The 26663-nt window shown below is 46.1% G+C and overlaps 1 protein-coding gene across 1 annotated transcript; it reads right to left on the bottom strand.

Moving 5' to 3' along the window:
• Window positions 1-21991, bottom strand: LRRC52 (leucine rich repeat containing 52). The gene is made up of 2 exons (XM_008071085.2): window positions 21070-21991; window positions 1-457 (listed from the first exon to the last, which is right to left on the bottom strand). Exons 1-2 carry the CDS (start codon window positions 21689-21691, stop codon window positions 135-137), a joined length of 945 nt encoding a protein of 314 aa, XP_008069276.1. The 5' UTR covers window positions 21692-21991; the 3' UTR covers window positions 1-134.
• Window positions 21992-26663: the final 4672 nt, after the last annotated feature.

Raw genomic sequence — 26663 nt, 5'->3', positions numbered from 1 at the left:
TGGCCATTAAACATTTTATTTATTTTACTAGTAGGCTTCAATCTGTAGGCCAGCTCTAAGGTGGCTGGATGGGGAAGGCAAGAGAGAAGGCAGGGAACCTGAAAGGAGGCACATAGGATTCTGGTCTCTGGCCACTAAATAAGCTGAGGGAAGTCTTGGCCCGAATTACCCTTGGTTTGAAAAATTCGCCTGCTGACTTCCACCCTGTGCCCGGCCTCATCCTCAGCCTCGTCTTCGCTGGACTTGCGGCGGGCATTCTGGTAGAGCACAGCACACACCCCTGTGAGCCAGGCAGCCACAGTCCCTGCGGCGAAGATGCAGAAGCCGATGAGCAGCAGGATGACATAGTCTCGGAGGTCCAGGTGCGTGATGCACATGTATCGGAGGGGGTTCCCCACCCGGGTGATGGGCCACCCTGTCAGCTCGGTGGGCTCCACACACGTGGCATTTAGATCATCTACGGAGAAAAACACAGGCAGGGAGCTGAAATGGCGTTACTCCCTGGGTCCTAAGGCCAAGGGGACCTGGGGGGGGGTCTGTCTGGACCCTTGTTGCTCAGAGTGCCATCTCAGGGCTAGCAACAATGGCCTCACCTGGACCCTGTTAGAAATGCAGAATCTGGGCCCCACCCTGGCCCCCTGAATCAGAATCTGCATCTCAACAAGATCTTCAAGGGATCTACCTTGTCCCCAGGCTTTGCTGCATTCAGCTTGTAAAATGAGCTTTACTTTTTCTTTTTTTTTGGAGACGGGGCTTGCTATGTTGCCCAGGCTGGTCTCAAACTCTTGGGCTCAGGTGATTCCCCCCACCTCAGCCTCCTAAGTTGGTGGAAATATAGACGTGAGCCACTATGTCCTCAAGGAAGGAGGGACCACAGTAGGGGCTGGGGGGCTGGAAACATAGGCAGGGTTGCCAGGGAGTGTAGACATTCCCAGACCTCTACCAGTGTTCACCATCTCCCTTTCTCCTGCCCCTTTTCTCAGTACCATCTTTCCCCTTCACCTTGTCGCTTTCTCTTTACAGTGCCTGAGTCCAGCCAGGGACCACTACCATCCAAGAGCATCATGACCCACTTGGCTCAACTTGGGGAGGAGGGCAGGATTCCCTGAAAATGTCTACTGTACTCCCCGCTTTCCCCTAGAAGACAGTAGAGCTTGGAGTAAAGATAACCAGGAGGGGCAGCATTTCTGCCTCTTGAGGCGATGTTGGTGGTCACTGGCTGACCCCGGGGACATGTTGGAATCTTCAGTCCCTTGTAGCAGCTGACCCAGCACCTGGGTTACTTCTCTGAGCACTCCCCCATATCTGGCACCATGGACTTGAGTACACAACAGAAAGAAAAGTGGGCCCTGGAGCTAGACACGCTGGAGTCTCATCCAGATTCTGTCATTTGCTAATTTTGTAACCTGCGGCAGGGTACCTGATCCTCTGTCTGAATCCATTTCCTTATCTGATCAGTGCAAAGAATAATGCCCTTAGGGCAATTGAGAGAACTAGAACAGGTGAGAGGCAGGGTGTTGTGTCCTGAGCACAGCATTCTCAGAGCTCCAGCCCTGGACTTGCATTTTTCTAACTCTGTAAACTCCACTGTGTTGACACTGAGGTGTCCAAGTGGGAGACCCAGGGGAGCACACCCAGCTCACATTGAATCAACCAGCTCCAGCTCATGCTGAGTCCAGGGCTGAGAAAACCACAATCAAAGTCATAATTGCAGAGAGTATGGTAAGTCCCCTACATACAAACCTTCAACAACTTTAAAGATGCACACCTGTGTTTTTAAAGTATTATTTCTCTTCACCACGTGTCAGTATAGCCTGTTAAATACATACAGTACTGGTCAGTACTGGATCACACCTGTAATCCCAGCAATTTGGGAGGCAGAAGTGAGAGAATTGTCTGAACCCAGGAGTCTGAGACCAGTCTGGGCAATTTGGCAAGACCTTTTCTCTACAATAATTAAAAATACATCAGCCGGGCATGGTAGCACGTGCCTGTAGTCCCAACTACTTGGAAGACTGAGGTGGAAGGATCGCCTGAGCCTAGCAGGTTGAGGCTGCAGTGGCCATGAGCTTGACTGCTTTCCAGTCTGGGTGACAGAGTGAGATTCTGTCTTAAAAAAAAAGAAAGAAATACATACTGTACTACATGGCTGCTTGTGTTAGTTGGGTACCTAGGCTAACTTTGTTGGATTTAAAACAAATTAGACTTACAAACCTGCTCTTGGAATGGAACTCGCTCATATGACTTGCAAATGTTACCTCATTTAATTCTCATAGCGACCTCGATGTACATAATATTATTATTCTTTTACCAGTAAGGAATCTGAGAGGCAGGAGGTTTCATAACTTGAAGGTGCAAGATAACATGCAGGATTGAGGTGGGAGACAGAAGACAGAAAACCAGGACTGAGCTGTCTAGCTTGTTTTGCAGAAGCAGGAGACACAAACAGGGGTCGTTAGGGAGAGAAACTTTCTGTAAGCCTCAGGGCAGGAACCACCTGACTATGTATCCCAGAACGTCAGGGAAATCAGGGGCAGTCAGGGAATTCTTAATGGGAGCTAGGAGCCATGTCAGAGGGAAGAATCCAGATGTAAGTTGACGGGAGGAGGCAGCTGGGTTTGGGTGGCGAGCAGGACCCTCACCCACACCTAGCTTCTGTGTCAACACATGTACAGCGAGGTCCTTTTGTTAAGTTCAGGAGGATGGCAGAAGCGTGTCATGTTGTCTAGAGCTCTCAGAGAAAGCTGTAGACACGGGAGGAGGCCAGTGCAGGGATGCGTCCCAGTCACTGTTTGCAATGATGACAGAGGAAGGAGAGGAAGAAGCTTCTCTCTAGACTGAGTGTGGGACCGTGGCCCTCAGGATGACCCTGGCCCACCAAGGGCTCTCAGGTAGAGGGAAAGGGTTGGGGATGTGAAGGGGCAGGGACAGACCTCTTTCCAGGCAGTCTGGCTCGAGGACTCTTGGGGCCTTGCCCAAGAGGCCTAACTAAGCGTGGGACTTTGGAGGAGCACGGGAGGCTCCTGGGCCTCTATAAAGAGAGGGTCCAGGTCACCTGCTGGAGACACAAGAATGTACGTAGAAAGATGTATTTGAGAAAGGAAAATGGGATTCTGAGGGTCTGGGGTATGTCTAGAAGGGATTTACTTCATTCTATTTTTTAAAAGATTGGGCTTTCAAATAATGCTTGGGTGGTAGGGATGAGACTAAACACATATACACATTTCCCATTATGGAGCATTAGCCTTGAAAGGAGCAGTTTGGCAGTTATTTTAATGCATTGTCAGGCTGCCGGTAAGTGAGGAGTGTGGGAGGCTGTGCTGGGAGAGAGGCCTGGGTTTTTCTACACTTGAAAAACTTTCTCCCCTCTAGGCCCTGTCACTGCCCAGGTCTCGGCTTTCCTCTCCCAAGCTCCCTTTCTCTGTGGTTCCCATGTTTCCCAGCTCTGGTCCATTTCTCAAATCCTGCTGGGTCACCTTTGCCAAATACCACTCTTCCCAGGCACACCCAGGGGTCTCAGAATCCCTCTCGGACCCTGCTAGGCCTGCAGAATAACATCCAGAACCCCTGACCTTGCATTCAAAGCCTTTCCACCTGACTTCTTAGCACTGTCAGTAACCCACCTTTACTCCAGTCAAACGAAATGACACACCACTCCTGGGGATATCTCACCCTCGCTCTCGGCTGTGGCTTACTTTGGGATACTGCCTGGGCTTCTGACATCAAATACCTGAGCCCCCAGGTTTTGCTTGACCATGTTCTTCCCCTTCCCCAAGCTCTAACTGAAATGCATCTGCTCCAAGGAGAACTTCCCAGCCACCTCATCCTTGTAGCTCAGAGGACACATGTTTGTTTGAGTCTTGACTTCATTCCTGGCGTGTCCTTGTATGTTTCTTAAATGCACCTATCACATTCTTCCTTGAGCGATGGCTATTGCCTACATGTCTTATCTCCAATATCAGATGGACTTTTCACTTTTGAAGGAATATACTGGGTCTGATCATTATTGTTCTTGTTAACAAGAGTTATCTATCACACATTGACTGAATTGCATGATTTGTAAATGTCTGGGGATTTCCTAGTAATAGTTTTTACTATTGGCTTCTAGTTTAATTCTACTGTGGCCAGAAACACTCTGTATTTTCAATCCTTTAAAATTTCTCGAGCATTTGCTAAATGGCTGGACATAAGGTCAATTTTAGTAAATTTTCCACGTGATCTGAAAAAAATATACAGCAGTTCCTCCAAGTTATTTCATTCTATTACAATATTAATGAGAAAAACAAAATCAAACAAACAAAAAACCCCCAAAAAGCAAAACCCTTCCCAGCCAGGGGCACTGTCTTTGTGGAGTTTGCAAGTTCTCCCCGTGTCTGTGTGGGTTTTCTCTGGGTACTCTGGTTTCCTCCCACATCCCAAAGATGTGCATGTTAGGTGAATTGGCATGTCTACACGGTCCTAGTCTGGGTAATGTGAGTGTGAGTGTGTGTGTGAGCGGTCTTACTATGGGATGTTGTCCTGGCCAGGGCTGGTTCCTGCCTTGTGCCCTGAGCTGCTGAGATAGGTTCAAACACCCATGACTCTAAACTGAAATAATTGGGTAGTTATCTTACTTGTTTGTATGAATCTTTTAGTGTCTGTAGAGCTCACTCTTACTTCAGTGTTTAATATCAGAAGTGTTTTGGGTCTTTATTTAGAAGTTTGGTGACGTTTTTATGAATAGAAATCTGCTATAGGAACTCAACTCTATCAATTAGCCTGTGATAACATTGGTTTTGCTATACGTTGTTTTGTTTAAAGTCACAGTTTCCAAGATCCTATTAACATCATTAAGTGAGGACTTAATGTAGTCTTTGTGAGTACATTGTTCTATGTATGCCAATTAGGTTGTTGTGGTATACAGATCTATGCCCTTATTGACTTTTTATCTGTAAACATCTATTGAAAATTGCCAGTTTTTACCATGCTTCTGTCTACTCCATGTAGTTTTTATTTTCTATTTCCCTCCCTCCTTCCCTTATTCTTCCCTCTCTCCCTCCTCCCTTCCTCCCTCCTTCCCTCCCTCCCTCCCTTCTTCCTTCCTTCCCTCCCTCCTTCCTTCCTCCCTCCCTCCCTTCCTCCATTTAAAGACAGGGTCTTGTTCTGTTGCCCAGGCTGGAATGATGATAGCTCACTGCAGCCTCCAACTCCTGGCCTCAAGTGATGACCTACCTTCCTTCCTTCCTTCCTTCCTTCCTTCCTTCCTTCCTTCCTTCCTTCCTTCCTTCCTTCCTTCTTTCCTTTTCTTTCTTGAGGCGGGGTCTGTTCTGTCATCTAGGCAGCAGTGCAGTGGCATGATCACAGCTCACTGCAGCCTCAAACTGGGCTCAAGCCATCCTCCTGCCTCAGCCTCCCAAGAAGCTAAAACTACTGAGACATCACCACACCTGGCTAATTTTAATTTTGTAGTGATAGGGTCTTGCTATGTTGCCCAGGTTCATCTCAAACTCCTGACTTCAAGCAATTTTCCCTCCTGTCTTGGCCTCCCAAAATGCTGGGATTATAGGCCTGAGCCACTGTCCTGGCCTACTCTCTATAGCTCCGTCAGGTTTTGCTTTACAAATTTTAAAGCTATGTTATTAGACATATATAAAATTATAACTGTTATATCCTCTTGGCAGATTTACCCTCCTACCATTGAGCAAAGCTTCTTCCAGTCTACTTTGCTTGACATTAGTAGTGCTGTACTGAATATCTTTTAGTTAGTGTTTGCATTATGTATTTTTCCATCCTTTCCATTACTCTATGTTCCTATATTTAAGTTATATTTTTGTGAGAAGCGTGTAACTAGGTTTTGATTTTCACCAAACTAGCAAACTTTGTATTTTAGTAAGCCTGTTGACACTTAATGTAACTGCTGATCTATTTGATTCACGTCTAGTATCTTACTATTTGTTTTCCATTTGCCCTACTTATTTCGTGTCCCTTATCCTTTTTCGTCTTTTTAAAAAAAATCTTTTCACTTCCTTTTTTTTTTTGAGTCAGGGTCTCATTCTGTCACCCAGGCTGGAGGGTAGTAGCATGATCACAGCTTACTGCAGCTTTGACCTTTTGGGCTCAAGCGATTCTTCCACCTCAGTCCCAAGAGCAGCTGGGACTATAGAGTAGCTGGGACTCCAACCTTTTCTTTAGCTTGTTAATCACATATTCTTCTCCTATTCTAGCATGATGACTTTAGAGATTTTATACCCATCTGCTGATCCTAGAGTGCCTGATATGTGCTAGGCACTAGATGTACAAAATTAAGTTCTAAGCTTACTGTTGACCATCCCGCAGGGCAGTTTAATTATTCCCATGATATGGAATGAATAAACTATACATGAATTACATCAAGTCATCCGTCTGTGGCTTTTCTTTCTCTTTTTGTTTGTAAAGACAGAGTCTCACTTTATTGTCCAGGCTAGTCTTGAACTCCTGGCTTCAAGCGATATTCCCACCTCGGCCGCCCAACGTGCTGGGATTACAGGCATGAGACACTGCACCCGGCCCTCTCTGGCTTTATTGATTTCCTTGCCTTTCCATTGTACATGCTATGCACTGCACAACTCCAAGAGGCTCCATTCATATTACAGACAGGTTACTCAGCGCCAAGCCAGTCCTTCCCTCAACCCCACTCCAGAGTGGGCCTGGAGCATTTTCCCCAGTTAAAGCTCACAGGTAAAATTACAGATGTCATTAATGTTTAACTTCTTCTTGCAAATAGTTCCTAAAGAAACATACACCACCACTTTATTTCTGTTCACAGTATGTTGCTCACAAGCAGAAAACCTGTCTGCCAGAATCCCCTACATGGAGGAACTCTGGTTTCTGAGCTCGGAACCACAGCTGTGACTGTGGGAACCCAGGAGGCCTTTCTTTCAGAAAATAGTCTTTAATTATCTGGTTATGAGGGTAACCGCTTCTTTTCTTGGCCTGCAGAGGGACCCCACTTCCCCAGGAGTCGGCTGCAGTGCCCAGGGGCTTGGTGCCCCAAAGGAGCCAGGCCCCATATAGGATGCCCTGAGCCCTGTGGCAGCGCTTGCCTAGGGGCCCTCTGGGCAGGGCGGAGGGACAAGCAGTGGCAGTGGAGGGCGAGAGGGTGGGATTTGAAGACCCCCCCTCTATTAAGCTGCATATACCTCTTGGCGAGGGAACACATTTCTGTCAACTTAGGCACTTTTTCAAGCTCTTTGTCAACGTCTACCCTGAACCCACAGAAAAGCCTGATTTCCCCCATTTCTCCTGATTAGATCCTAGCTCACCCAAATGCCATTGGATGTATGGGCTTTGTCTTCCTTTTCCTTCTTTCTCCAGCTAAATAATGTATTTGTCAAGCAAAGTAGCTTTGTCACCTGTTCATTTGTCTGCCTCCACCCATAAATTACAAATGCTACGAGGGTGTGGATATTGTCAGTTTCATTCACTGTTGCCTCCCCCCAACATCTGTAAGGAGCCTAACACATACAGTTAGCATCAGGGTGTGTTTGCTGAATGAATAAGTGTTATTTGTTATCACTGCCCTTTGGAGTCATTGCTGTTGACATAACGCTCAGCTGGAGGAGAGGGAGACTGGGTGGTAGGATACTGTGGAGTGAGGGTGGGGGAGATCAGCCCACCTCTGACCCTTCGGGCTCCTCTCCCCTGGGTGAATACCAATCCCTGCCTACCCTGTGAGAGTCTGGGGAGGATTCAGTGAGCTAAGGGCTGTGAAGCCCCTGAGGAGGCAGGACCAGGTGGAGGAGTAAGCCCTGAATTGGGATGGTCACCTGCTCTGTTCTCTGAGACCGCAGGGAAGGAAAAAGGGTAAGAGCATGAGGGTGGAGATACTGCAGGTGTGACGTCAGAAGATCATTATTATTATTATCCCCCCATTAGTGTTTGATACTTTTTTCACCTTTGTATCCCTAGTGCCTGGCACATAGCAGGTGCTCAATAAATTTTGGATGAATACATGAAAGAATGCAGTGGGTTAGTCTTAAATGCTCATATCTTTGGCCTGCTGTGTAGTACAGGAGCCGCAGCTGGAATTTAAAGGATCACTGTTCTATCCTGCTGTACTATGGGTGGACCAGAGGAGATGATTCCCTAGAGGGGAACCCAGATTGGGCAGTGTAGCAGCCCCAGAGCATCAAAGTCAATTGACCAGCAAGGCCCTTCCTCAGAGCCCATGGGCATTTCAAGGCCTGGCAAGGACTTCTATTTCTGCCTATTTAGAGCTCTATTTTCTCATCATCCAGCTGCCTTCCCATGATGGCATAAACCAGGGTTCAGCAAACTATAACCCATGGGCCAAATCTAGCCTGCTACCTGTTTTTGTAAATAAAGTTTTATTGGAACACTACTTCACCCATCCTTTTACATATTTTCTGATGTTACCTTCATGCTAATGACAGAATCAAGTATTTGCAACAGAGACCCACAAAGCCTAGACTATTTCCTACTGACCTTTTACAGGAAGCATGTGTTGACTCCTGTCTGTAACCATTCCTGGCATCTTAAAACCTTAAGGATTTGCATGATTTGAGCTATGCTAAGTACAGTTTTTGTCTGGTATTCACAATTTTTTCCCCTTGGACAGAACAGCCCATGGTTTTTTGAAGATTACGATTCATAGACTCATGAAACATGTGAAAGAGACCTTGAGTTCAGCAGGTTCAACCTGACTATTCCTGTGCTTCAAAGGTGTTTTTGGTTACAGGGCTGATCTTGTAAAGAACTGGTTGCATATGGGCATGATTTAGAGGCAGAAATGCCCCTTTCCCTCATACTTTCTTCTCAAGGGCCTCGTCAGTACCCAGAATTCTGTCAGCGGGAGACAAAACCTTTCAATAAAACAAGATTTAAAGTGTAAAGTCTTCTGAAAAAGGAGCAAATGGTGTGATTTCCTACCCAGGGGTGGCCATTGCTTTTAGTTTTGATGAGGTGAGGGGAACCAGCGGCATGATGGGCTGGGGGTGGTTTTAGGAACTAAAGGCAGCCTCTAATTTCTTCTGTTTGCCCTAAAGCTGGTCCTGCTTAATAACTACCTATCTGCTCAGAAAGATTCAGACAGTGGGCATTTGTCTGCATGGATAACAAACCATTTGTAAAATCTCAGCAGAGACACACCACCATTCCCCAGACATCCAGGAAGAAACATGGGAGTCCTCTCGGCTTCCTTTCACACCCCACGTTCAAGCCAAAAGCAAGCCCTGTGAGTACTACCTTCCAAAGTGTCTCAGTTCTTACCTCTTCTCAGCATCTGGACCACGACCCCGGCTGGCCGCTGCCCCTCTTGCCTGAACTGTGTTAGCTTCTGTACATGTGTCCTCACTTTTCTCTATAATCTCTTTTCCATGTAGCAGTGGGAACAATCTGTGATCATAGATCATGCCATGTCCTTGTGCAAAACCCTTCTATGACTTCCCTTCAAACACAGAATAAAATCAAAAGCTCCCCACGACCCCTGGCCCGATGTGATCCGGGCTCTGATTTTCTACCTCATTTCCTTCTTCTTTTCCTTCACTTTGCTCCAGGCATCCGCACCTTCTGGTACGACAAGCGCCTTCCACCCCAGGGCCTTTGCATGTTCTCTTTTCTGTCTGGAAAGACCCTCTACCTCCAAGTCATAGTTCCATGGCTTGTCTCTTGTTTTATTCACTTCTCTGCTCAAAAGACACCTTCTTAGGCCCACCCGGCCAAAGGATCTGCCTTCTTCTTGGTCTCAGGTGCACTTTTCCCCTCCTCTCTTCTTTTCTTCTTTAGTACTTGTTGTTACTTGACATTATGCTATGTATTTGTTTATTTCCTGTCTTCCTCTCTTACTAGAATGTAAGTTCCATGAGAGTGTATCTGTTTCCATTCATAGCGGTATACCCAATGCCTGACCACAGCCCAGGCATCTCATCAGTGCTCAGTAACTGTCAGTGAATGAATACTCTCAGGTGCCAGGCTGGGCTCCGGCCCCTCTGTCAATGTCGTGTAGGGATGACAGTGCCTGGACATCACCTCAGCCAAACTCTGTGAAAGCTTCCTGGCTGCTAGAAGAATACATTTGGCTGAGCACAGTGGCTCACACCTGTAATCCCAGTACTTTGGAAGGCCAAGGCAGGAGAATTGCTTGAGCCCAGGAATTTGAGACCAGCTTAGGCAACACAGTGAGATCTCTGTTTACAAAAACATTTTAAAAATTAGCCAGGTGTGGTGATATGTGCCTGTATTCCCAGCTACCAGGGATGCTGAGTTGAGAGGATCACTTGAGCCCAGGAGGTCAAGGCTGCAGTGAGTTGTGATCATGTCACTGCACTCCAACCTGGGCAGCAGAGCAAGACCCTGTCTGAAAAAAAAAAAGGAAGAATACATTGAAAATGACAGGGGTTTGTGTAACATGACTGTTATTCCAGTCTTAGCTATGTTTCAACTGGATGTATCAGATATATTAGTTGTTGTTTTACTTGGGTTGAGAGCAAAGCCAAGTCCGCACTGGGTAATGAAAAAACTATCATTGTAGGCTGGGCATGGTGGCTCATGCTTGTAATCCCAGCACTCTGGGAGTCAGAGGCAGAAGGATTGCTTGTGCCCAAGAGTTTGAGACCAGCCAAGGCAACATAGTGAGACCTTGTCTCTACAAAAAAAAAAAAAAAAATTAGCCAGGCGTGGTGGTGTGTACCTGTAGTCTCAGCTACTTTACTCAAAAGGGTAAGGTGGAAGGATTGCCTGAACCCAGGAGTTTGAGGCTACAGCGAGCTATGATGGTTCCACTGCACTCCAACCTGGGTGACAGAGTGAGAACTTGTCTCAAAACAAAACAGCAACTATTATTGCATATGGGCCAGGCACCGGGTTAGGTGCTTTTTATATGATGTCATTTTGGAAGTTTTAACAATTCCATCCCTCAAGAGCCCCGGTGCCCCTGAGTTGAACTCCCTGTGGTTGGTACACCCCAGCAGAAGGGTGGCATCTGCTCACCCTCTTGTTCCTGTAAATCCACACTGCTCTAGCCCTCTCTGCATCTCACATGGCACTCAGAATCATCACTAGGCAATGGGTTCTTCATGTTCTTTCAGAATTGTAACAACAACGGTAACTCACATTAGTTGAACACTTGCAATGTGTAGTCCTAAAATCTTCCTATGGGTTATTTCATTTTATTTATTTATTATTTTTCCAAATTGCTGGGATTATAGGCATGAGCCACTGTGCTTGGCCTCGGATATTTCATCTGATTACCACAACTTGAGGAAATGGGGACTATTTTATCTGCATTTTGCAGATGAGAACCTGGATTGCATGGAGATTATTGTCCATAGTCAAGTTGTTGGCCAGTGACAGAGGAAGATGAACCAGGTGGTCTGGATCCAGAGCCCTCAGTATCGCCTGCTCCACTAAGAGGTGAGCATCTCAAGGACAGAAGGACATTTTGGAATCACCTTACTGGGTTGGTGTTATTGGGACATCATAGAAGACATGTGAAACTATGTACTTTATGCAATCATTTTTTTTCTTTGATCTCACAGAAAGAGAAATAGAGGTACTCAGGTGGGCCCCTCAGTGGCATTCATCTCCTATCATCATACTTCCTCATCTATGCTGAGTTTCCCTCGCCTCCTTCTCTGCAGTGTGGGAGGACAGAGCGGGTGCCCTCCCCTTCAGAGCCTTACCCTCCTCCATCTGGTTCTGAAGACTACCAGCTCCGGCCCTCGGGGGCTTCACTCCATCGGTCCCTCCTCCCCCTCCTGCATCTTTGCCCCTTCTCTGTGTGATCCCTTCCATCAGACGACAAACACAGGCTTGGATCTCTTTACTCCTGAAAACACCTTCCTTCTTTCCTTGCTTTTCCTCCAGCTAACACCCTATTCCTTCAGTCCACAGCCATGCTTTTGGGAAGAGTGGTTCACATGACTTTCTCTCCTCCTTCTCGTCTTTGATGTTCAGTCCACAGCCCACTGCTGTTCACTCGTACGGTGCCAGGGAACTGCCCAAGACGTCAGTTCTTGGTAGCTAGGTCCAATGAGCAGTTCTTGGTAGCTAGGTCCAATGAGCAGTCTTCAGTCCTTGTCTGACCTGCTCCCACTTGTTGGAACTCTTTGGCTTCTTTGCCTTTTTAGTTTCCTTTTTCTGACTGCTCTTGTCCAGTGTACTTCATGGGTGCTCTTCCTTATGTGATCTTTCCATACGTTACATTTTCCAAAGCTTCTGTGCTTGGCCCTTATCATCATCCTCCCATTCTAAACTCTTTTTCTTGACTGATTTCATCTTCTGTTTGGTTTTAATAATCACTAGGGAGCTGATGATCCCCAAATAGATGTGTATTCTGTGTTCTGTTCTCTACTCTGGACATCCCTATGCCTAGTGAACCACAGGGCCCTCCCTCTCAACAGGCTCGAGATGGGCCTCGGTTTCTCCCTGACTTTCTCACTGTCCTGCTCCAAAGGTGTCTGTCTCAGTGAAACCCCCACACGTGTCCAAGCCAAAGCCTTGGGAGCTTGGTGATTGTCTCCTTTCCTTTATTTTCCATTATCTCATTCATTTGCTCAAGAAATAGGAGCTGAGCAGTTTCTCTGTGTCAGGCCTGTGCTAGTTTCTAAAGATTCAGACATGCTTCTAGTTGATCAAGAAAGATAGATATTCAATTAATGCAAATTTATCAATTACTTAGAATTGTGCTAGATGTTATCAAAGGAGTACAAGGAAACATGAGAGGGTCTAGTTCATTGCCAAGTGCTGCCTTCTAAATGGTTCCTTCTGACCTGTCTACACCTTTCCATCCTCCCTGCTGCTATAGGCTGCTGTGCTCTCTGGCTTGGTTTTCTACGGAGCCTCCTTCCCAGGCCTCCTCCAGTTTGCCTGCCTTCCACATCTTCCTGGGATACATCACATGCTCCCCAGAAAACCATTCAAAGCCCTTCACAGCCTAGCCCCTGGCCTTCCTCCTAGCGGTATCCATTCTCTGCAGGATTACCTCCAGGGTGGAGCCCTGCACCTCTAAAGATGGGGAAACTGACCAGGCACTGTGGCTCATGCCTATAATCCCAGCATTCTGTGAGACTGAAGAGGGAGGACTGCTTGAACCCAGGAGTTCAAGACCAGCCTAGGTAACGTAGCAAGACCTCATCTCTACAAAAAAATTTAAAAATTAGCTGGGCATGGTGGTCCACACCAGTAGTCCCAGTCAATGCTCAGTTCAGGAGGCTGAGGCCGGAGGATTGCCTGAGCCCAGAGGGTCGGAGGCTATGGTGAACCGTGATCAAACCACTGCGCTCCAGCTTGCATGACAGAGTGAGACCCTGGCTCAAAATAAATAAATAAAAATTAAATTAACTTAAGTTAAAATAAAGATGAGGAAACTGAGATTGGCTGCTTTGACCAGCCTTACACTGCCTGAATGATGTCAGTGACTAGAGGGGCTAGGTGTAGAGATCTGGGTTTCTGAGCTTGGCAGAATCTTAGATCACCTACTCTCAGGGACCCCAGCTGGCTGTCAGAACCCCCCAGGGATCCTTCCTCAACCATATATGCTTGCCATTCTCGTCCCTTCTCAGATTTTCTGAATGATTTAGGATTCAGTTGCACCCCTTTCAGCTCCCTCATTGCCCCAGGAGGCTGTTCTTCCAGCTTCCTGCTGGGACAAGGCCAGGGAGTGTACCACAGGCAGGAAAGCCATGTTGGCAGAGCAGTTGGCAGCCTTGGAACAGCCTGAGTTCAGTCGTGCTCTTCTTTTTTGGCCTCTGGTCTTTATTTCAATTTCCCTGATGAAGGCGATGGGTTTGCATCGAGAGTGGAATGATGTGAGGACCTGAATTCATTCTGGAAGTCTAAGTTTTGGCACAGTCGTGGATGACTTTGTACTTGGTGGGTTGAAATGGGGCCATTGTCCTGTGACAGCAACCTTGAATACAGGATGATATAGCCGCCTAATGAAATGGAGATGTTCTCTGCTCAAAATGCCCTCGGAATGACTTGGTCCTGAAGCAGCACATGGCCCAGCCCATCTGCTCTCTGCAGATGTCCCTGAGTGGCTTTGACCACCCTCCTCTGTGGCATCCTTGCCCAAACTCCTCTTGGATGAGTGCATCTCACCACCGTGCTTGATTAGGGTGACCTAAGGTCTATAATTTAAGGGCTGACACTGAGGGACCTTCTGTTCTTACATTGCCCACTCCTGCCCCTGGCAGTCTGTCACTTTCTGAATTTTGTTTCTGGTTGTTCTCTGTCCAATTACAAATGCCCTTTGAGGGTGCTTTTCCAAGACGTTATTGGCCATTAATATCTCAGTGCAAATCAATCGGAGAAACCACTGAAGGTCCAGACCACAGGCTATTGCTCTAGGGTTTCTGAAAGGCAGCCTAAGGACCATCTGCAGGGGAGTTCACTGAGTCAGAACCTCAGGGCATGGGTCCTGGGATTCTTGTGCTCATTTGAGTTTGAGAACCGTCTGAGAAGGTAAGGCCTGGGAGGAAAGTCTGGGGCACCAAATCCCTTGGGGTGGAGGCTTGGTTCTAGTGGAGTTCAAAGTGCTTAAGACAGGACATGGGAGAGGAGTCAGAGGTTCTCAGTTTCTTAGTTTTGCTCTCTAACTCCTTGACAAGCCTCTCGTCACGAGGACTGCCTCCACCTCAGCACTTGCCCATCATGCACTTGCTTGCCAGGGACCACTGGGTGCTGCTGTCCTTTTGCATCAAGTGCATCTCACCTTTCCTTTTGGGTCCATGGACTAGCAGCTGGAAAGGGCCTTTGAGAGTATCTAATCCTACTCCCTTGTTTTAAAGATGAGAAAAGTGAGACTCAGAGAGGGAAAGTGACCTTCCTCAAATCACACAGCGGCATTGCCAGGACCAGTACAGGGCTTCCTGGCTTTCAACTCTATTTTCTGTCTCTTGTGTTTCTAGGTTGTCTTTTCTGTCTTTGTTTTTTAAAATTTAGTGAAGTGATGGGGGTCTCACTATGTTGCCCAGACTGGTCTTGAACTTTTGTCCTTAAGTGATCCTCTGCTTTGACCTTCCAAAGTGCTGGGATTACAGGTATGAGCCACTGTGCCCAGCCATAGATAGTGTTTTTTGTTTGTTTGTTTTGAGTCAGGGTCTCGCTCTGTTGCTCCAACTGGAATGCAATGGCATGATCACAATGATCATGACTCATGGTAGCCTCAACCTCCTGGGCTTAGACAATCCTTCTACCTCAGTCTCCTGAGTAGCTGGGACTACAGGCATGCGCCCAGCTAATTTTTTGATTTTTTTGGTAAAGGTTTTGCTATGTTGCTTGCCCAGGTTGGTCTTGAACTTCTGGGCTCAAGCAATTGGCCTGCCTCAACCTCCCAAAGTGCTGGAATTACAGTCACTGCACTCCACCAAGATTGCCTTATTAAAGACAGAAAGATGACTTTTTTTCTCTGTGATAAAACCATTCCTGCCTTGTAAAGCAATGTTGGGCACATAATGAGTGTGCAATAAACATTTCAGAGCTGAACCGACTGCAATGTGTTTGAAAGCAAGAAAATATCATAGCATCGGGAAAAAAAAACATTGAACTTGGGTGTCAGAATGTCTCTGTGCTAGGCTTGACTCTACAGCCACTTACCTGTGAAGAGGCTGGAATCTAAAGTTCCAGCGTAAGCATCCTATGTTAAAAGGCTACCCTGACCAATATGGTAGTTACTAGCCTCCTGTGGCTATTTAAATGAATTGAAATAAAATGAAATAAAAAATTCAGCTCCTCAGCTACACTAGTCAAATTTTAATACCTCAATAGCCACATGCAGCTAGTGGCCACTGTATTGGACACCACACATACAGACCATTTTTGTTGCTGCAGAAACTTCAGTTGGATAGGGCTGAACCAGACTTAGGGGTGTAGGGGAAGGAGTGTAGAGGCCAGGTTCCATATATGCAGGAACTTGGAGCTGAGTGAGTTTTTGAGAGCATCCCAAGAGGCATTTGACCCTATACCATGAAGGAAACCAAAGATCCTGGAAGAACTCAGTTGCCACTCTCACCTTCAAATGGCATTAATGACTGGCAAATTATAGTTCCTGCCAGAAGTTGATCCTCCTACTTGCTAATTGGACCAAGAAGGAATTGAATTATGTCTGTTTCAACTCTGTATACTGATCAGGGCTCACTGGAGCACCCTGACAGTAGATACATATATACCTCCATTTCTGCTGTAAGTTTTGTGTTTAGAAAGTGAATATGTGAACTCTTTTAGGACTGAATGCTTTTCAGTAAATCTGGTGAGTATGTCATTGGGGAATTTATTTTGGTTCAGATCTTTGATAATAGCATCAAATAGCATCCCAAGAATGCCCATTTGGGAAGGTTTTAATATTCCCGTTCAGAGTAGTCTTATGATGAAACAAGGGGAATTAAATACTAGACTTTCTCTACAGCCTTCCACTGAAGGTGCCCTTAGTCAAAAAGTGATATGGGAGAGACAAATTATTGACTCTCATGCTTTTTATTTTTTGTGGGGGGATTTGGGGGTCTCACTCTGTCACCTGTGCTGGAATGAAGTGACACCATGCTGGCTCACTGCAGCCTCAACCCTCTGGGCTCAGGAGATCCTTCCATCTCAGACTCCCAAGTAACTGGGACTACAGGAGTGTGTCACTACACCCAGTTAATATTTTGATTTTTTTTTTTTTTTGAGTTGGAGTCTCACTCTGTGGCCCAGGCTGGAGTGCAGTGGCACATTCACTGCAATCAATCCCCAGCGTCAATCTGCTGGGCTCCAGTGATCCTTCCACCTCAGCCCTCCAAGGAGGTGGAACTACAGGCACAAGCTACCACACCTGGCTAATTTTTTGATTTATTGTAGAGAGGAAATCTCACCAAGTTGCCCGGGCTGGTCTCGAACCCATGGGCTCAGGCAATACACTCACCTCGGCCTTCCAAAGTGCTGGGATTACAGGCTGAACCACTGAGTCTGGCCAATATTTTGATTTTTTTGTGGAGATGAGATCCTGCTATGTTGCCCAGGCTGGTCCCGAACTCCTTGACTAGAGCAATCCTCCCACCTTGGCCTCTCAAAGTGCTAGGATTATAGGCAGGAGTCACCATGCCCAAACTTCATTCCTTTTCTTTAAGACCTCTCTATTTCCTTCCTGCACCTCTGTTTCCTTTAAGGCTCCCCACTGTTAAGAATTAATCTAAGCTAATTAAATTTCCCTATAATTCACTCCCTCTCTGATGTGAGAGCTGATAAAGACTTAGGGACACTTGTATTATTCTTCCCAGGAGCTCATGTATTTTTGCAGGGTCTTCCTTTTTGGGGGATACAGGGGTGAATCTCTAATGGCTAGTTGCAGCTCACTGGTAGGTAGTGGATGGGGAAATAATGACAAAGGTGTGGCTCAGTGCTCTTATATCACAGGATCACATTCTGTTGGTGACTTCTTTCTCCCAAGGCTCCGTCTACTCCACACTTGGACTGACTTCCTTGCCCTCATCCCTAGAAAGTTGTTTGTACATCCACACCAGCCTCTGGAAGTGGAACTTGTCTTTAGGTAGCACTTCAGCCCCAGACTCAGGTGACTCAGGAGCAGCCATCTTGTTGCAGCTGGTCCAGCCCTGGGTCTCATGGCTCAGGCTGAGACCAAGCTTGGTCTGGCCTCCTGCTTTTGATCCCTGGGATCTGAACTGTGTTCCTAACTTGTTTAATACTTGACTCCCTCCAGGATTCTCCTTGCCTCATTTTCTCAGGGGTTAAAGTCTTGGGCCCAGTTGTTTGCCTTCTTGCATCCTATCTGCATTCCCACCTGCATCTCTTTAGTCATGTTTCTAGACAGGGTACACTGTCCTCAAACAGCAGATATACTGGACATTCCCGAAGCCCACTTCCTGAAGTCCAGGACCACCTGACTGCTGTCTGCCACTCTACTCTCTTAGTGTCCCAAACTTTTCCTATGTCTACCAACCATTTGTTTTTGGAGTGCTTACGGTGTGTCAAGCTTAATGCTAATGGCAGTTCATAAAGGTTCTCATTTCATTTTCCAACAGTCCTAGGAATGTTGACTCTATTATTATGCCTGTCTTAAAGATGAGGAAATTGAAGTTCAGAGAGGTTAGAGTCCAGTGAATTAATTGTCTTTCCTTACATTGAGGTCCAGCTACAGGGCAAGAGAATCTAGTGAATTTCACTGTATGTGTGTTCAACTTTATGTGTATGTGTGTGTTTGTGCATGTGTGTGGGTGTGTCTGTACATGTGTGTGTGTTATGTGTATGTAATATGTGGGTGAGTATATAAGTACTACATATGTATATATGGTATATGTGTGTGGGTATACCTTTATGTTTGTATATGTGTGTGCTCATGTGTGTGTCTATGTGTTTGTGGGCATGTCTGTGAATGTGTGTATGTGTGTATGGGAAGGGAGAACCAGGCTCAGTAAGGCCCAAATGAGAGCAGACACCAAGTTAGATTCATCCTTTTAGAGTTTGGGCAGATGAGGGGCAACCCGAGGGTTGCAAGGAAAGCACAGATGTGTCATACTGAATTGATGATGGCTAGTGCTCATTATCTAATGAAAATGATCATGAGGAAGTTCCAAGAGGTAGCCGGATCAGAAATAAAGCCGATGTTTGGATGCTATGGCCATATGCTTTTAACATGATTAATATTTATAACAAAACTCACTTATAGAATGATATTATGTAATTTGAGGATATAAGAGATAGGATAGTCTCATGACAAAATATCTGAATTTGAAATCAAGAGGTTCAAATCACTTCCTTGCCATTTACTAGCTGTGTAATTTTGGGCAAGTCTGACCATTTTTTTCACCCAAGAATAGGGTTAAAAATACCAATCCTAGCTTGGGACACAAAATTTAAAGGTTGGTGAGACACTCATAGTAAGAAAATAAGACACTATGTGTGGAGCAACTCCCCTGGGCTGCAAGCCCTATAGGAATATAAGCTATCCTTGTATCTGGTCTTGGGCTTGCTCAAGTTTTTAGGCGATAACAATAGTGAACTGGAGCAGTGGGATTGTATTTCTGCATGGACTGGCCTGAAGGGTTTCCTCAGGGTCACTACACAGCAGAGGGAGATGGCCAAATCTGCAGCGGGTGCATGTGTGGAGTTAAAAGCTTTGTCTGCCTCTCAAGATGGAGTTCTCATTCATGAGGAGCTTATGAGCTTGCAAGATAGATTTCCCCTTCTTATGTCTTTAAAAATACGCAATGAAACAGACCTAGTTTATAATCCTATTCAATCGTGGATTGAACTGAAGAGTTAAAGAGTCCAAAGTGGTCTGCCTGAAGATTCTGAGAAGACACAACCCTGCAAGCAGAAATTTGATTAAGGAGATTGAGTGGGAGGCGAAGTGGTAGGCTTAGGGGCTGGAGTGGAAGCCACTACTTGGCTCTTTCAGCCCCGAGCAACCTGATGGGCTCTGCCCAAGGGAAACATGCATATATGGTGGGGAAGTAGTTCCATGAATGTTGACAGGGGAGACTCCCATACAGGAACCACATTTTATGCATGGGAATGGTTGACATTGACCCTCTTTTATAGAGCTGTCTAGAGACCATCACAGCACCAATTATGAAGAAAAGCAGAAGATATTACCTCTGGCTCTTAGAGAAGGTGATGCAGAGAGGCAAGCCAGCCTGCCTAAGAGACCTGCTCCTGTTTCCTTTTATGTGTGTCCAGTTAAGAAGGCGATCTGACAAAATTAGTCCCTTTTGATTTATTTTAACAACTCACACAGAATTATCTGGCAGTAGGGCCAGGTGCCTAGGGCACAAAATTTAATGAGGCACTCAGTCTCAGTGCATGCACTCTGGGTGCCTCCTTAAATCTTGCATGCTAGGAGCTAGGCTTGCTTCACCCCTATCCAGGCTCTATCTGGAAGACGTCTTAAGACATACCCATTGGGAGGCCAAGAGGGCACAGTTTTATTTGCATTTGCCACTAGGTTCCCTTTTCCCCAGTTCCCCTTGAAGTTTGTCATTCTGGCCAGGAATATTCCTAGGATACTGCCACGTGGGCAGAACTTCATGGTGGAAGCTTCAGCAGGACTTTTGGGAAGCTGAGCCTGTGAAAACATTTTCAAAGGCAAACACCCAGGGAAGGGAGAGAAGAATGGTTTTGTAGGGTTTGATTTTCCATCCAGAGTCTGAGTTTGCCAGATTGTATCAATGGCTCCAGGCTTTCTGTGAGGAGCTATTTCTCATTTCTCGGAAGCTCTGACTTCCTCGGTTGCTATTGGTGGTGAGAGAGGACAGGAGGACAAAGACAGGACAGTAAAAGAGTCTGGGGTGAAGAGGGAGTGAGGTCAGGGGCCACCGCAGAGAGATGGGGACAGTGGGCAGAGTGGCAGCAACGAGCTTGGGCATCCCTCAGGTAAGACTCCAGAATCTGCCGGTGAGATTGGAAGGTCTCTGCTCAACACAGTGAACCCTTGAACCCCTTCTGCACCGGTTTAAGCCATCCTCTCCTTCCTGCTGAGAGCAAAGCACTGTCAGAGGGTTTGTCTTCTCCATTCTCTCCTCCCCACCTTTGTCTAGGTAGCTTGTGGCCCCCCTCCAACTTCGATCTCTATCGAACTTTCCCTTCTGTATATTGTACTCTCATTGGATTCTCTGCTGCCTGTGAAGGACTGAATTTACTTTTAGTTCCTGGGGAAATTGCTACCAAATTAAACAGATGAAAACAGTTCACCAACAGAATACAGTGTCTCTACATGACTTTTTCCCTTTGCAATTATAGTACTTTATCATTTCTACACACATCACATATTTGACACAACAACTCTGTATGTTAGGTAATATTATTGTCCCTACTTTATGGATCAGGAAACTGAGGTTCAGAGACATGGTGACTTTTCCAAGGGCAGCCAACTAGTAAATGCTGAGTTTGGGATTAGGACTCAGCTCTGTGGATTTCTATTTCAGAACTTTTTCTTATGGCCACTCTGGTCAACTCAAGGATGGGCCGGGCAGAGTCATAAGAATGCTTTCAATCAGCGTCACCCAGCATGTTCTCCCCTCCTGACCACGTTTTGACTTCCCCTTTCTGGAGCCAGTCCCTCCTCCATCACATCCTCTTCCCCACACGCAATCAAGCCCTCACCTGAGGGGTCCATATGGGACACTATCAAGAAGATGGCGAAGTCCAGGAAAGAGCAGTTGCACATCCAGGGGTTTCCACTCAGGTACACGGTCTCAAGAACACTAAGGTGATAAAAGGCAACTCCGTCCAAGGTCTTCAAGCCGGTGTTTCTGAGGTCCAGGTACCTCAGAGAGGTGGTATTGGCAAAGGTGAACTTGTGGAGAGAGAGCAGGTGTGGGTTGTTGGCAATGTTCAGCTTCACCAGATTGCTGAGCACCGAGAAGGTGAATGGGGAGATGGAAGTCAGGTTGTTGGAGCTGAGGTCAAGGTAGATAAGTTTGAAGACTCCAATGAAGGTGTAGTCCATCACCTCTCGAATTCGGTTGTTCTGACAGTCCAAGTAGACAAGGTCACTGAGGAGTCCTAGATGCATTGCTGGCAAGCTAGTGATTCTGTTATTGTTCAGGAAGAGACTCCGAGTGTTCAGGGGGATGTCAAGGGGGTACTCAGTCAGCTGGCTCCCTGTGCAGATCACTTCTTGGTCTTGACACTGACAATTATTGGGACACTTTGACCCCGATACCAGTCCCATTCCAAAGGAAAAGAGTAACCACCCGGGGCCAGGGCCTGAAGTAAGGGACATAGTAAGAAGCCACAACAACCCTCCTTCCACCTTCTTGCAGGCGCTGTCCCTCTGATCCAAAGGCTGCCGGTGGGAGGTGGGGGCGGGGAAGGGGAGGGGCGCTGGAAAGAACTGTAACACTCTAGCTTTGTGCAAAGCAATTTTCCATTACAGGAGAACTGAATAGAAATTGAACCGTGAGGCCCGATGCCCCGCCGCCCAGCTTGGTGGCTCTGCCGCCAGCTCACTCCCAGACTGCTGCTGGAAGCTTGCCTGCTTGGCGGCTCTGAAAGGTCTCACCCTTTCCCTGCGTTTGTGAGTGAAGGGGAGCCAGGGGAGAGGCACATGACAATGAGGTTGCCAGTTGACACTTTTGTGATGTCAGCAGCCTCAGAAGACTGCCTGGCTGAGGGAAAGGGACTCCCCACCTCTCCTTCTGGGTGGTGTGGGGTGTTTTGTATATCTCGGTAAGCTGGCTGTCCCTGGGGGAGTCGGGACTTTGTGGGCATGGGCCTGCAGAGAGAGAGAGTGTGTGTGTGTGTGTGTGTGTGTGTGTGTGTGTGTGTGTGTGTGTGTGTGTGTAAGCATGCAGTCACTGTGAGGATGTGGCTATTCACCATATAGTCAATGCATGCCTGGGGTATCTGTACCAGCTCCTGAGGGAGGTGTAGGAGAGGATTAGGTGAGATTAGACCCCCTAACCTGGGGAGAGGGGAACATGGGGTCTTCTGTCCAGCTCCCTTCTTTACTGATGAGCAGAGTGACTTACTTGAGACCCAGTTCTCAGTATGGGCCTTTACTTGGGTGTTGAGTGGGACCGGTGCCTTATTTTTGCCTTATTTTTGGTGTTGTCAGAATATGGGAAAGGGTTGCCTCCTTTGAAGGAAGCAAAGGGAATCCCTTTGATAAGGTAGTGCTCTTTAAATGTTTTATTTGTTGTGTACCTCCCTGTTTGTGTTTGCAATGTATATCTGTGTATTTTAGAAAACTTTTTGAACAAGTATAAGCTACCCCCCTTAAAACCCAGAGGTATATTTTTAAAAATCTGAACCTCTTTTTTACCACGTGTATTCCCCTAGGACTTTTAAAATAGTGAGTGCCTCTCTAGTGCTGCTAGTATGAGCTTATATTCATTAGCTACTTGACAGATGATGGGAGTCTTTTGCAGGGAGGGATAGAGAATCCGGAAGTTAAGAGTCAGGAGGTTTTACTCCATGGAGGAAAGGATGCAGGACAGAAAGACACGACATCTCAGGAACTGCAATTTACATCTTTGGGAAAATTGGATTTCATTTTTTAAACATTCATATATAACTTAGTTGTGAATATTAATAACAATATTAATAGCATAATGAAACATGGCAGCTGTGGGTAATGAATATTTACTGAATGAATGATGCGTGAATGTCTCTGATGGTTTCTCTTCTTTTCTTTGCCAGGAGAGAAATTAATAAAATCAAGTGGATTTGTGGCTAGTTAGCTAATGCTTGATTATGTTTACTTACTCAGCATTCCTTGGGTGACTGACGTAGGAGTGTTTACCAAATTGAAAGTGACCTTATTTAAGTAGAGACTTCAAACACTTAAAATAATGACCCAAATGATAGTTGTACTAATTGAAGCATGATTTAATTGGTAGGGGAGCCACCCTTTCTTCATAATTAAAACAAATTCGATTAAAAATGCATTCTTTCATAGATCTTACATGATTGCCCAGGAGAGAAATCTGGAACATAAAGTCTGTAGAAAATAATTAATTTTCAAAATGAGCATTTGCTTTGGGAGGGGTGGCAAGGGTGTGTTTCAGTGGAAGTGTTGTTTGATTTGGAGGGGCTGTGCTGGCTTTCTGCTTCCTTTTGATGAGAGGTGATCATTGACTCACCTGACAAGGTTCGTGGAGTGATTTTGCTGATGTTTTGTCTCTTCTTTCTTGCATTCTCCCCCTTTCTGGCTCATCATTCCTCAGACAGCCCTGTCTCCAGGTGGCCTCATTTCACTTCAGGTCTTCTTGCCTAGAGTGACTACCTGTTTGGCCATATGATTACAAGTCTCTGCTTAGAAAAGCCTTCAACAAATATGTCATGTGAAAGGCCATGGATGGACACAGTCAGCATGTCTCACTCTCCAGGATATTATCATTTTATAACAAAACATCATGAATGGTTAGTCTCAAGGAATATTTCTTTTGCTTGAGGTTGCTGTGTATTTTCTGTTTTCAAGTTCTGAACACTCAAGGGCTGGTTTCAGCTTTGCCAGTTTAGACCAGATCCCTAAAGTGTGTTCTTCATTTTGAGACTGAATAAATATTTGTTCAATAGAGAATGAATGTACACCAGACAAAGGAGAATAGGGAATGAAGCATTGTCTGAATTATCTGATCCCAGAACCCTAAAAAATTGTTTTTCAAAGAACATCTTGTGAGACTATTATTTCAGAGATCCTCCTTCGGGAAGTTCTAGAATAGAATGTTTGCCCTTGGTTGAGATGCTTAACTTCTCTGGGCTTTTCCTTTCTCATCTACATGTGGAGGTAGATGGAATAGATGACTTCCAAATCTCCTTAGCACTTCAAGTTCCTTCATAATGGAAAGGCTTCAGGATCCAATCAGAAAACCAGTAGAGGATGTATTTAGGGACCAAGAGGAGAACCTTCCTGCTTCTAATCATACCACATAGCCCCATCTGTCAGGTGGCTGCAGAAATGGGTTTCCCTCCCCACAGCAAACTGCTCACGCAGCCTCAGCTCAGCAGGGTTGCCCTCAGTGTGTCTGGCTGTTTCTCCAACTCTGCCCTTCGGGTGGCCGGTGTGCCCATTCTTCCAGGAGCTCAGGTGGGGTATCAGGTGAGTGCACGGAATGGCTCCTCTTATCCAATCACACCGAGTGAGTCTGCTCTTGGGCAGGCTCCTATTTTTATCTGTATCTGGTTGAGGCACTGCCTCCCAGCTTCATGACCCCTCTCAGGTGCCAGCACAGCTCTCTGGTGCACAGCTCTCTGGTGATCCAAAGGACAAGTTGGCCTAGTCCCTCATATCAAAGTGGACACAACTGAGACTGAAGTGCTCCCACAACAAGGCAGGGTGACTCTGTGACCTCCCAGGGCCTTGATTCTCTTTCTGTGAAACAAGACAGGATGCTCTCCGAGGACTTTCCCAGTTTTAAACTTTGATCAAGATTCAGCTGTGAAGAGAGAGGATGGATGCTTGAGGCTTTGGCCCAAGCAGCAGGAACAGAGTCAAGTAATTATAAAGGGCTTAGAGCAGGGCAGGTGGTCCATGACCATTAGATAGTAAATAGTTCCCTCAGCTGCCTGGGTGCCATGGCTGTAATTTTGGCGTACTTTTATTTGTTTGGAAAAAAAAACAACAGAAAGAAATGCATATTCTATTTTAATCAGTCAAAACTGCTCATGTGCTTAACTCAGGGTCAGCAGCCTAGGGGAACACAAGTCAGCACTGTGTTCAGCTTCCCAGGCAGGGAATATCATGGATTCAGGTCTAAAGAATGTCATATTCAAGGATTTCTGTGTAGGAGCCGCTTATGGTACCCAATTTATTTCAGATTTTTGACGCTGCTTGGGTGCCCTTCAGCAAAGTCATCTACATGTGGAGGGAGATAGATGTTGACTTCCAAGTCTCCTTAGGACTTCCAAATCCCTTCATAATGGAGAAGTTTCAGGCTCCACCCAGCAAACCAGTGGGGGGGTGCATTTTGGGGCCAGGAAGAGAGCCTTCCTTTTCACATGCTGTGTTCACTGGGCAGACAAATGCATACATGGCAAATCCTGATGGTGTATAATCACTCTGGGGGAAATCTCTATGTAACCAGGGGTATAACCCACCTGTTGACCCCATCTTCGGCCCCACTCTTTGGAAAAATATTTAAAACTAAAATTCTAATGCAGCAGGTGTGGGCTTGAGGGCAGGTCCTCATGGCAAACAGATGAAAACAAATGAGCTCAGCCTCGAAATGGAAAAAAGTTCTAAAACATGCTGGGAGAGCTGAGGCCTAAGGGTCAAATGTATGTATCTATCCATGAGCCTCTGTCTGTTTTTAGTACTGGCTGGTATAAACTAACATTTCCCGTCAGGTTGCCCCAGTCCCCGTTCAGGTGACTGAGCTCTTATAGAGTAAAGGTCAGAGGAAATCACTCTGGTTTGTTGCCTTCCCCAGGGATGTCTCTGTTTTTCAGGCTTCATCCACATAATACAATTGTGCAGCACTCATTATCCAGAGGAGTCCAAGGGGAAGCCTGAGATCTATACCATTTTTAGGGGAAGAATCAGATCATATTGTCAACTTATAACGAACCTATATACTATTGCCCATGGTCAGGCTTATGTGCAGTAGTCATTATGCCTGAAACTTGATTTGTGACTTTGCCTGTAATGGCTGCCATCTAAGTCTGTTGATTTGGTAGGAGAACATGGACTCTTTTTCTAGGTGTCTTGCGGGTTTCAGTATGGAAGAGACAACTGCGGTGTAGTGTGAGCTTTGAAATGAGAAGATTCCTCACTGAGTGACTTTGAGCATACACCTTAGCTGCTGTGGACATTCTTTTTTTCTGGTAAAATAGGAATGGTGGATATTGCTTTTCCAGGGTTGTAACAAGGATCACCTGTAATTTAAGGGAACACGACAACCTCTGTTTCCTAGTCACCTCTGTCAGACATGTGATCCTCCCAGTAATCCAGCGAGAAATGTGATGTGACCCCCATTTATGAATGAAGAAACAGAAGCTCTAAGAGACGCCACTCGCCCAGAGTCACAGAGCTGGCGAGGGATGAAACTTGGTCCAGGAAGTTTCGCTCCTGAGCACAGGCCCTTATCTACTGAGCACTGAGCTCTGCTGCCTCATGGTGTGCAGGTGCCTCAAAATGCTCGTTGTTTTTATTGTCTCTGTGGGATGAATTATCCCTTCCTAGCACTGAATGATACTTTGACTTCAGATCAGACCAAACCACAGTTTAACATTTTTCTTTTTTTTCCTTTTTC

The sequence above is a fragment of the Carlito syrichta genome, unplaced genomic scaffold (genome assembly GCF_000164805.1).
Source record: "Carlito syrichta isolate Samal-C Ts95f unplaced genomic scaffold, Tarsius_syrichta-2.0.1 Scaffold314112, whole genome shotgun sequence".
In the NCBI taxonomy this organism is placed as follows: Eukaryota; Metazoa; Chordata; class Mammalia; order Primates; family Tarsiidae; genus Carlito; species Carlito syrichta.
The sequence above is the reverse complement of the archived record's forward strand: the minus strand, read 5'-3'. Positions and strand labels throughout refer to the sequence as shown.

Bases quoted from the DNA above. Each gene is read 5' to 3' on its own strand.
- LRRC52 (XM_008071085.2), bottom strand. From the start codon at position 21,691: ATGTCCCTTACTTCAGGCCCTGGCCCCGGGTGGTTACTCTTTTCCTTT. The intron at 458-21,069 runs GTGAGGGCTTGA...TTTTCTCCGTAG, and splicing joins GTCCCATATGGACCCCTCAG to ATGATCTAAATGCCACGTGT.